Here is a 12666-nt window from a genome sequence, read left to right as displayed (position 1 = left end):
AACTATTTATTAAAAAGACCAGCTGACTGACAAAAAAATGAAGAAATAAAAATTTTACCCAATTCGACTTCAACATAAAAACAATACACTTGCAGAATTTTGATAACACTCCACTTCTCTAAAGTGTCAGTCCTCTTTTTTTTATTTCACGCTCCAAATGTCATTGAGAGGAGGAGTGAGTGTGTTTACTGCACTGACATGTTTCCATTGGATATAAACAAACCGATAACGTGAGTGGTAATACTCCCACAAGAGCAATCAAAAAAATCTCAAATCAATGTTTTGAAATGTCACTATTGATCGGCATTCAGCTCTCTGTCAGACAACTAACATGTAAGCTGCAAATATGTCAAACTGGGCTTTTTAAGCACGGTGTAGATACATTTACAAATTAGATAAATTCTGAGAGTATATTAATATTTATGGATGATAATTGTGGAATATCTCATAAGTTTCTTTCTACATATGCTTTCCTAGAAAAATACAACATGTTGAAATCTACTGAGTGAAACTTCCATAAAATCCCAAATATAAACATTAAAAACTGTTAAATGTATCCACTTCAATGAATATCATGTGATCTTTCTTTGAAATCCTGCACAACACAGCTAAATTGAACTTTCTTAGTTTTCATCCTGGTAACACAAGAGTGCACACGCCCTGGTAGAAAGGTCAAGAATCACCACATATCACAAATTCACAACACAAAGGAGGTCAAATTTCAGCAAAGCAGATATAACAAAAACAAGAGTGTGCGAGCGCGAGTGCGTGTGTGTTAGTGTTACTTGTGTGTACCTTGCTGTCCAGTTTTTTCATCGTGACGAGGTCCAGAGACTTGAGAGAGTGTCCTGTCGGCGCGATGAAATAAAGGCAGATGTGGATCCTGGTGTCGTGGTAGTTAAAGAGCGAGCGTTTGATCTTCAGCTCTTCCTGGAGATAGTTTTCAAACTGGGTGTCGATGTAGTCAACGATGGGCTTGTAACTGAGGGGAGAGAAAGAGGAACTGTTAGCGTTCCAGTCCTGAGTGCAAAAAGCTAAATATTTATCTTCGTCCTCTTGAAAAGGTAATGAATATAAAGACAAACATGGACATGCCACCGGTGAAAAAAAACTGAGACGGTTATGTTTTCTGTAACTGTGTGATCTGACTGGAAGCCAAGGTCTCAGCTTAGAGCTGTTCAGCTTAGTGAGCGCAGTAGAAACAAATCACCGTGGCTGTAAAACATCCCGTGCTGTCCGACACAGCTGCGGCTGCCTTTAAAGCCTTAGTGCCACCAGTAAATCAATGAAAAGCATAAAAAAACCTAGTATGAAAACAACTGTATTTTACTTGAAAAGCACTGTGTTGATAGACACTTTTGTTCCCTGCTTTGTTGTGATAATGCAGAAAACCCATTATGATTTTCATCAAACTCAATGAAACCACCAGGAACCTTTTTACACAAAACGGCTTATTTTCCTGGTATGAATTCACCTGAATTACCAGAATGTGGATTAAAAATTAACCAAATAAAATTCACCATGAAGACATACAAGGGTATCTGAAGAAGGTTTGGAACCGTTTTACCAATCATGAGATGAACAGTTCAGCAAACCATTAAAATGCACTAAAAACTGTATTTCTACTGTATTAGCAAAGTGACAGAGTGGTGAGCTGCACTTTGTGACCGTGAGCGCATCTTTCCTTATATATCAGCCTTTTAAAAAGAAGTACGTCTTATAATCAAAGTCTTCTCATGTTCGGACCGATACAGTGAAGTTATAAACTATTGTTAATTATAGCTCTACAGCTTGCTTCTGTCTCCAAGGAGGATTAAGAAGTCAGTTCAAACGAGTTTCCAGTTACATTCACAGCAAGTTTGTTTGAAGCGACAGAGCGTTCAGTTGTAACTTCTTTTATTTGAGACGATGAGGAGGCTGAAAAAGCAGCCACATATCTGATAAAATGCAGACCAGGAAAAGCAAGTCTATTTTAAGAGAAGGCATTCATTAGTCACCGCAGATAAAAGTCCCGCAGTTAGAGTGGGGATCTCACTACGGCTTGGTATTTTCAGATTGGACATGTCTACAAGTGGGAATTTGTCTACGAGTGTCAGTTTCCACAGGCATTTAGAATATCCCCACCTACTGCATTGTTTACGTTTTCACATTTGGGCAACCGCTTCAGCCTCAGCAGTTTCAGCTGATGTGATGTCTAGTTTTTTAAGTTTCTGATTACGGGATCAGTGTCAAACATCTGGAGAGCGCATACTGAAACTTTTACAAAATCACACAAACCACACCGTGCTTCAAAGTGACCTAAACATCAAATGCGATGTTCCCCAAGCTGTGGAAGTTTCAAAATGTATTTGACTTTTTAGTGGGGCACAGAAACCTACATATGTTTTTTTTTTGTTTGTTTTTTCCCCCACACTGAAATGATCAACAACTATACCGGAGAGGGAAAATCAGTGTAACGAGTGAATAATTGATCTTGTTACAATCAACTTAAAGGCTTGAATAGGATGCCTTAACGCAGCAATACCAAAAAAATAAAAAATAATTGGGAGTGAGACGTGAGTCAAAAAATCTACCCTGTCTCCTCAAGCCAACATCATGTTTACAGTCATCTGTCAGACATCTATCTTCAATCTTCCCTGTGGAATGCACCGGGTCTGACCTTTTGAAGCTCCCTCAAGTTTGCATTTACGGTCTGCTGCAGGGTCTGTCCTTCAGCATGTTGGTTTGTTCAGCCTACAGAGAAAGCTGCTATCAAAGGGCGTGAGAGTGCTGCTTGCTGGCTGGGCCACAACAAGCACACTTCATTCCACAGCTGGATGTCAAAAAAAAAAAAAAAAAAAAAAAAATCGACAATTTCCTCTTTATTTTTCCCCTAACATGTCCTATTTCCATCCTACAGAGACAAGAAGAATGTGCAGGAGTCTGGGCTGATTTTAGTGTGTCTGTTTCTCACATCTATGTCTGAACAGCACTTGAGTGAAAATATCTTTTTGCAAATACATTATTTGGACAAAGACTGACAAGGAAAAAAAAAAAAACCTTTCAGTCACTGGGCATGAGGCACATGGAAAACCCAATAAGCAGCAGATGAAGATAATGTGGGTCATGGGACAGTGTGATTAGTGTCTATTAAACAGTCCAGATGCAGTAAAAGTCGTTGATTGTCTCATTGATTGTGTTGGTATAAAAAGAAGAAAACATCCACTTGACTGCATATATTAAGATTTTTTTTAGCTTTTTGAATTGCCAAAAAATGCGCAATTAGAAATAGTTTTTTTTTTTGCACTTCTCCCTTTTAATATTCGGAAATTCTGTCATATTGCTGTGTTTCTGACAGAAATGTGAGTTCATGCTACAAAAGTGTGACAAGCTGGTGAATCTTTTCAATCTACTGTAATTAGTGGTAAAAGGATCCCTCGAGGCTCCATTTCTATTTTCTAGGTATCAGAAGCAGTCTCAGAGTTACAGTTACGAAAAGTGAGCATGCCAAATGATGTGAGCATAAGAGGTTTAATGTTCTGGTGAGCAGCAGATCGGCACACCGTCTCCGTCACTGTCTAACTAGTAGTGATGATATTGTCCTTCATGCTCACCTGTCCTCTTTGTTGATCTGATCACCAAAGCCGACAGTGTCGACGATCGTCAGTTTGAGGTGGACGTTGCTTTCCTGCAGGTCGTACGTCCGAGGCCGCAGATACACGCCATTCTGGTAATGGCTCGCCTCTTCGTTCTCGAACATGGTGTTAAAGAGTGTGTTCATTAATGTCGATTTTCCAATACCGGTCTCCCCTGTGGCGGGTCAGAGGCAAAGAGGAATGAGAACCATAAAGAAGAAGAAGAAGAATGAGGAACAAAAAAAGGGTTTAATTTTTTAACCACTCAGTGTACACAATACAAAACACATAATCTTAGGTCTCACACACCCTGGAGTCACTCTTGTACTCACCTACACACAGGATGTTGAAACAAAATCCCTGTGTGACCGATTTGCTGACCAGTTGGTCTGGGAGACTGTCAAAACCAACATGGCCACCTAAACTGAGGTTACGCTTTTCTTCATTCTGTCAAAAGAAGCACAACATGACAAGTCTGGTTTACTGAGGAAAACACATGGCGAAGACATTAGTAAGGAACAGAAAGACCTAATGGCACAGATACTGAAGCGCTCACATTCCTCTTCAAACTCGACATCAAAGGGCCTCTGTTCAATGTGCAGATGTGAAACTCATCTACTATAGCATGAGCTAAGCAATCAGGGCAAGCAGCACGGATGGGCTTGAAGAATAATCCTTCACAAGCATGAGGAACTCAAGACATCTGCTCACAGGGAGAGGATGTGCTTCATCAGACATAACCGGCACAAGAACGCCTTTCAATGCTTTACTATGCATGCATTTTGGGAAATGGAAATATCATCAGCTGGGAGTAAAACCCATCCTTGGTAAGTTCACAGTCATAGTTCCAATACAAACTGATCATATAGTGCTTTTATAAGCATAAAACCACAACTGTTCAACAAAAAAAAAAAAAAAAAAAAAAACAACTCAAGCCTTTAAAGTAAGACGAAAAGTGATTTCCAGTCACCACCGCGACAGTAAATCACTGTGCAGATCATGCGGGAGCACTTCATCATCAGTATAGATCTGGGATGAAGTGTTACAGACCTACTTGCACCAACTTCATCAATGCACAGCTATCCAGAGTGGCAGATAGGATGGACTACTGGGCTGTAAGCATTTTCCTTTATTCGCCCATCCCAATAAAGAGTGAGTCAAAGCCTGAGAGGACGGGAGCAGACAGCACCTTGAGATGAATGGGGCCACCCGATCTCATCTGGCTCAGCCGCGAAGGGCTGCATACTTTGAAGCTGATGTCACCCAACACGGGCAGACTGAGAGCCGAGCCGCGCTCGGCTGAACCAAGCAGCCCAAGTATACTGGAGTGAAGTGAGAGGGCGAGGCGGGCTCCGAATGCACAGCAGATGACTTATAAACCTGACTGAAGTGCAGAATAAAGGATGAGCAGTGTGTGTGTGTGTGTGTGTGTGTGTGTGTGTGTGTGTGTGTGTGTGTGTGTGTGTGTGTGTGTGTGTGTGTGTGTGTGTGTGTGTGTGTGTGAGACAAAGATAGAGAAGTCGGGCTTAATGTGTCAAGCAGCACAGCTGGAGTAATCTGACTTGAGCTGAGCAAGAAAATACAGAGCGGCGCAGCAGCGAGTATTGTGAGTTTATTACACTGTATCAACACATTCTTCAATCTATAAAAGCTTAAACATTGTCTCTAATAGTATCAACGTGAAGCAGTCAGGAAAAGAAGCGTTCTTCCTCCTTTCATTTCACGACTCTGGTTTCTTTATAGAACTATTTGGTGAAACTTCAGGAAAGAGGCGTTCTATCACAGTCAGTATTGTCTTTGCCCTAGTATACATGACCGGGAGTGTCATCGATTAATTGCTGGAATCATGTCGACTAGGAGATCAAAAATCGCAGAAAATAAGAGAATCCCACTTATTGATTGGCCACGCTCCAACAGATTTCACTTGCAAGTAAACCGAGACCCACGTTTTCAAAGGGACCAGAGTTATTTGGTTCGCACCACGGTGCGAGGAAATGAGTCCTCTGGACATTTTCACACCGTTTGGTCCATGTAATCTCTGTTTCTCAGAGTATGAATCAGACTGAACAGAATGTATTTCTATTTTCAACCAATGAACTGGATCATTTTCTTCCTTGTGCTTACGTTTTTTTAATTCCAAATCAAGCGTTTATTTTGGAGAAGAACATCCCAAACCAGCAGCAGTTTGATCAGTCTCTGAAAAGATGCAGTGGGAAAGTGAACCAAACCAAATGAAGGTGTTTGTGGCGCTCCCCCACCCTATCAAACCGAATCCCCAGACTATCCTGTAGTGAAAGCAGCCTAAGGCACTCAGGCATCAAGTTTACTGGGGCAAGAAGCAGAGGCAATGGTGCTCCTTTGCTTGTTGTTATCTATCAGCAAACTCAGAGCTCCTCGTGGTATTCTGTTTGCTGGGTGAAGCTTGTAGAAATATTCAATCAGATTACTGGAGGGGGAGGGTGTGGACTCTGGTATCGGGCCTGGGAGGAAACTGGTGCAATGACTTTCTGGATTCTTGAGCTGGATTTAAAAGAAGACGCGTTGAGAATTTATATAAGCCTTTATTTATCCAGGGAAGGATAAATAAGGGCTGGTTTGCTCGTTTTCCATCAGCAACATTTTTGTGTGTGTGTGTGTGTGTGTGTGTGTGTGGTGACTGTGCAGATGTGAAGCTGATAGAAAATGTATTTGGCAATGTGACTCTTCATTCAACAGTACGCTGACAACATTTTATTATTCTGGTGAACTTCCTTCTCAGTAAACCGGGAAAATGTACATGTGAGGTGGAGGAGCATTTGATGCCCACCTGGGCAAGTTCACATCAGAGTCACTGCTATAGACTTCTATGGACATAAATACCTTGTTTTTGTAGCAAACTCCCCAAACCATGAAACTCAGAAACCTGACAGGGTTTCTGACTCATGAGATAATTCTGGGTTGACCTCCTACACTCAACCAGATCCTGCTGTCAGTCGCAGATAATCTTTGCATATGAGTGGGAGAGACATCAGAGGCTGATGGGTCTGAGAGCTACAAAAAGTGAGCACACAGACCTGACTGGCAGTATGATCTTTAAAGATTGAACAAGACAGAGCTGCAGCCCTGGATACACACTCCCCAGGCTCTGAGCGAGTGTGTGTTCTGAACTGGCTGTGGGGAAACAGCACTAAGATCTCTTAGTCTACTAAAAGCAGCAATTGACAAACGTGAAAATACTTCTGTACAAACAAAAGCTTTGGACTCCTGGCTGTCTTCAGTGAGAAAGTACTGGTGAAGAGATCACTAAGTCAGTTTAGCAACACATGTGAACGGAAAATTTGTTCCAAAGTTTTAACAAAACATCTTTCTATTTCCATTTTTTAAATGAATAATTTCGTAAATGTTGATGTAAGTGGAAAGCAGCATCAATCATGCATAAAAGCAACAACCAATGAATTATGGCTACCTGAAAGTGCAGAAATGGATGAACGTCAACAACTATCATTATCTATGATCTATATTGTGATTTCTTTTTCAGGAACTTAAGATGTAAAACACTCCACGTCAATTTAGAGTCTTCCTGTCAACATCCAAAGTCAACATCAATCAACACTGTTTTGTGCAGCGAAAGCTGGCTGCCTTCACTGAGGACAAATGAGTGCTAGGTGGCAATGTTTTAATACAGGAAGTCAAGCCAAGCTTTACTCTCACAATTTGATAATCGGACCTGCAACATTTGAATTAGTAAGTAATACACTGGCTAGATTCCTGTCACGATGGCAACTCTGGCTTTATCATTTATAGATGTTATACAAGCAATCGTCAGTTTAACATTTTCGGTCGTGCATTTAATGATTGTGTGTGTATTGAAATGGAAAGGTACAATTGCTTGCATCTTCGGGTCATTTCCATGTTTTCACTCACGCAGTTCGTTCTCATTTTAGGAAACTCATCAACCCAACCACATCTCATGCCCAAAGCATGGCAAAGCTAAAAATAAATCTGTCTTTATTATTACTTCCTAAAACATTTAGCGCATAGCAACACCAGCAAATACAGGATGTAAAGCTGGAAGCGGAGAGCAGTAAAGGAAACTATGAGGCATCTGTTTGTTCGCTAACTCAGGCTAGTTTAGAGAAGAGAAGAGCAGCGGCACAAAGTATGACAGGAATGAGAAGCTTCTGGTCAACTGTCCCAGGCGAGGAGGAGACAACACGGTTCCCAGGCCACCGTATCGCCAAGCCCACAGGAAATGGCTTCAGAGAGAGGCCCCAGGTGACTCCAAGCTAAATGAGCCACAAAAAAAAAACACAAGCTATTCCGCAATGATAGCAGCTAGCTGGGTCATTCTGTCAGAACACAAAGAAAATCCCAACTTCAAAGAAGATTTTTAACATCACAGTAACTGAAACTCGTTTACTTGCTTCAGTTGGAGGGCCGTGGGGTTGCATGCTGCTTCCTCATGCAGTCGCGTGTGGATGATTTACTAGGATTCTTATCACTGTTCAGTTAAGTTTAGGGAAAAAAAAAATTTAAAAAAATGTGACCGCATCGGAGGGAAAAAAAAAAACCTGGAGTCTAAAGCAGAGACACAAACACACAGCTCTTACGCTCGAACCAACCCAGGGGGCCCAACTAGTCTGCGAGGTGGTACTGCAAAATGAAAGAAGGCATACGCACGCAGCAATTTTAAGTTAGGCAGTAACAATGTATTCATCTTTCTTTATTTGAAAAATAAGAAAAACAAATACAGGTTGCAATTGTAGGTGGTTTATTAAGCCACCATTTTACTGGTCCAGCTCTATTGAAATCACATGTACGGTATGTGGCCCTACAGAACTAAAAAAGAGCTTGACTCCTGCATTGTGATTTAGCAAGAAATGAGCTGAAGTGAAGTGAAAAGTCTCAATGTGTTTTTACAGTTTAATAATAATAATTTTATAATAATAATATATGTGCAGTGGGTTGGGTTTCTGGATGGATTGATGGTTTTCATTGTGCAGTCTCTGGTAATAAACACCAAACACACCTTTATGCTTAATTCTGCATGACAGGTCAATATCGCAACTAACGCTCATCTGCCTATCTGATATTTATTGATGTCTTCACCGCCATTCTGATGCTGCTAATGCAACCCAGTGTGACAGACAGAGGCATTTCAAACATGACAATAATGAGTGACACCAGCCAAACAGGCTCACAAGCTGAGAGGCTGACGTCAACCGCGGCGTTCACGTTCCCCGTGCTTCAATGAAAGTGTGACAACGATCCACACTGGCCAAAGCTGAGATCTGTTTCACAGAAACATCTCTGGGATCGCTCTTCTCTCTGACTGAGTCCTCGCCTTCTGCCCTCCATCTCCACCTGACCTGCATCTGACTTGTGTTTGCAGCATGTGTCTGCCTCAGTGAGCCTCCACCTGACAGGCAACACACACACACACACACACACCTTTGCAGCTCACGTTTGTGTGAAGAATACACCGGGGAGGAAGGCTTCAAATATTTACAATCACTGGAGGGGCACTTTGTGTTGAACTGGTTTCTCCTGAATGTCACGTTTTTGTGTTAAATATTAAAGAGCTTATGTAGAGTCATAAAGAATTCTATATTTCCAAGTGCTATATTTTCTTCCCTACCATCACTTAACTTCTATATCATTCAGATTTACTAAATTCAAGACTGTGAGCCTGCTTGAGTTTGGTTGCCTCATGGTTCTTTACGTTATAATCTCTGGAAGAGGAAGGAATTTACGAGACATGTCTCGGACAAAAACAGGATTAGCTGCTCAAGAGAAAATGAAGCACCAGCTCCTTTTTGTTATTTGTCAAGCTAAATATTTGCTGGCTGCCACTTATTATGTGTAACCTCAGACTGTTGTCTTTGGTTTAGAAGACAGTAAATCAAATCAATCACACTTAACTCATGACATTTCAATGGGTGGACACACAGTTTATGAAGACAGGATAGTGCAGCAATTGACTACCAGTACAGTAAAAAGTCATTTTTGAATGTTAATAGGTTTTCTTCTACTGAAAATAATTGTCATTTCCTGTTATTTATTGGGTTCACATCTTTTTCCAGACACCTGTACGAAAGGAACTGGATTTAAGCCTGAAATGTGAACTAGGGACTAGGATCATATAAGACACGTATATGCTTAAATATCCAAAGGACTCAAGCTAATATAACACAGCCACATGTCTCAGCTCTAAAGTTATTGTCTGGCATCTTAAAAATTAAATTCCACTATATGAAAAGAACACATGAAACTTCTTACTACAGAAAGTGTACTCAGCAGGTTTTAATGTGACTCATCCTTTCAGCCTGTTACAAATCAAGAAAGTGCACTTGTCACTTTAGGGGCTCCTCAAGACACTGGGGGCTTGATTCAACTTAGCATCTGTGTGGAGAGGAGTCCACATGCTGACCTTAACCTCAGTGAGAAATGCACACACATGCTCAGTATGTTTAGACTGGGAGGCTGCTGACTACTGCTTCCTGTCAGATGAAGGCCTGGAAGGTTTCCCAACGCACTTCTTCATGTCCTTCAAAATATGCAATCATATACTGTAAAGAAAACTAAAAAGAATCATCAATTAAAAACAAAACCTGTAATGAAATCATCTCAAGCACAGCCAGACACTCTTGTAATTCCAGTTTGCACCACAAGATGGTAAAGTGAGGTCCCAGTAAGACAACAGCATTTTAGTGAAAACAAGGAATTTTCATTGTGTCCTGAGTGTCCATCGGTGTTCGGAGCCACAAATCAACTTTTTGAGAACAGCTCTATGTAAATGAGAAACAACGCAATTTTTTCTGAAAGGCTGCCACGGTGCATGGCTGCATGCCCACCACCGCCGTAGTAAATAGTTTTTCTGCAGGCGCGAGTCGATGGACAACAACACTGGTAGCCTCCAGAGCGGCATGAGTCCAAGTTCATATTCTCCTGGGACTTGGTATTTTTATAGTTGCGAGTCACCCGATTCACTCAAAGAAGCAACCGGAAAAATGGTTAGTACAATAATGGCATACACCGTTTGCCAAACAAACCAATCTGGACCACTGCAACTAGCAACAACAACAAAAAAAGAGCTGGAGTGGCTGAACGTTGACTGGCATTAAAATGACACAAGTTCTCAATGAATAACATGATTAACAGAGGCATGACTTCAATTTGACGTAGCCCTCTTTCAAACTGTCCACGTGTACAAAGTGCAAAACCACACTACTATTCATACAAGACTCTTGTTGTAATTATGCATATTATGAATTCCTGTACACCAATCTTAATGAGGAGAGAAGCTCAAACCAGACCAACACTAACAGTGAATGAGGAAAGATCAAATCTGAACAGGTTGGCTATCCGATTGTTTTTTTAAGTCTGTAGTTTCTTATCATCTCAAATATACTTGCTCTCCCTCTCCTCTCACACGCACACACTTTATGGCTACATTACAGCTCGGCCTCATCACTCATCTATGTCAGACAGGAAGGAAACAAAAATTAGCGAAATAGACAGGTTGGAGACTAAAACTGTTCCATGAGACAGATGTACAGATCACTCCTCTTCACTAAAAGAAAACACATTGCTTCCTTCTTATTACTGGATTTTCCACAACATGCACAATTTACAATCTTTAAAAATCAGAGACAAATCTGTCCCAGATCGGGTTAGCGCCACTCTCTGACATGCCAGTCACTCTGTTCATGCACGCCGAGACATTTTGAAAGCATTCTTGTTTCAACATCTCAACTAGTTAAACATGTTACTGAAGGCTGCTGGCAAAGAGAACATCAAGAACTGGATTTAATCACACATGAAAAAAATGTGGAATATGTGATAAGAAGTTGTAAGACCTCACTTCAGGATAAGTGGATGAGAAAATAATTGAAACAGTAAATCATTTCTGTCTTTTCTGACTGAATGGTTTCAAAACAGTCTGAACTCAAGAGTTCTGGTAGCCTCCAATTTGCTCATAACAAGCAAATTGCACAGAGAACAAACCAAATATAAATGCGGTCAATATTATACATGGAAAAAAATGTGACAACCACATGAAGTCTTTTACTGTCAATACTGGAAAAAAAAAAATCACACCGAAGCATTGAGACTGGCAGCTCGGAGTAGTAGAGAAGCACTTAACAAGGCACATGATTGCTGCGGACTGAGTCGTGCTTCAAGGATCAGACTGAAGCCTCCAGTCCATTATATACTCACACAACAGCTGCTCGGTGTGAACACAATTTTTTTTATCCACTCTCACTCGTTGATTCAACCAGAACAAACAACAATAGTACGAACGAACATCACATCCTCAAAATGCTTCAATTTTCACAGCAATATTCAGAAATGTAGAACAATCAACATTTTTGAGGAACTCTGACCTATTCTATAGATGGATATTGACTCATCAGCGCAGAGGCTGAGGCCCGGCTGTCATTACTCGTCCATGTGGCCAGCTTTGACAAGTTTGCCTCGAGGCAGTCAGCGGCTGTATGTTCAACATACAGCTAACAGCACCACAGTCAGCAAATCTGAGCTCCAATCTGACCAGAACAACATGGGAAAGGCCTGTGCCCACTTGGGGATGTGTTAAGCGCCAACACAATTCTTAAAATACATATATGCAACTGGCTCACAACAATAGTGAATGCAAAGTTAAACAAGCATGGCTGCTGCTTTTCATTTGCCCTATAATTGCTCATCCATCCCTTGTCTCCTTGCTTTAAGCACTTTATGAAGCCAAGTTAATTTTATGCATGCAGGCCTCACGGGAGAGGTTGCTCTCTTCAGGGTCAGTAAGCTGTGTACATGCTAACTATGTTGCAGGGCATTTCATTACATAACTATTAAAATGAACATCCTCCCCATTATGTTACACACTCCGAGGGCAATCAATGAGTGAAAACAATAGACACTGTTGGATAGATGCCAAGAATTGATTGGCACATGCGAATCCGGCCTTGAAAATTATGCCACGGTCTCAATTGAATAGTATCGACGTGGGTCAACAATCCAACCAACCACATCTCCATCAGTCGCTTGAAGTAATTAACAGGGTTCCCTTTCC

General features: G+C 41.1%; 1 protein-coding gene across 2 annotated transcripts in view; it reads right to left on the bottom strand.

The window, feature by feature from the left end:
* septin8a (septin 8a) overlaps positions 1–12666 on the bottom strand; it is a 31847-nt gene that overhangs the window by 17816 nt on the left and 1365 nt on the right. For both annotated transcript variants that reach the window (XM_030100469.1, XM_030100468.1), the window contains exons 2-4: positions 3947–4061; positions 3594–3789; positions 796–982 (exon numbers count right to left, since the gene is read on the bottom strand). In XM_030100469.1, the coding sequence (XP_029956329.1) occupies positions 796–982; positions 3594–3789; positions 3947–4061 (498 nt within the window). The remainder of the gene's footprint in view (positions 1–795; positions 983–3593; positions 3790–3946; positions 4062–12666) is intronic.

This window comes from Salarias fasciatus, chromosome 10, assembly GCF_902148845.1.
Source record: "Salarias fasciatus chromosome 10, fSalaFa1.1, whole genome shotgun sequence".
Lineage (NCBI taxonomy): Eukaryota > Metazoa > Chordata > Actinopteri > Blenniiformes > Blenniidae > Salarias > Salarias fasciatus.
The sequence above is the reverse complement of the archived record's forward strand: the minus strand, read 5'-3'. Positions and strand labels throughout refer to the sequence as shown.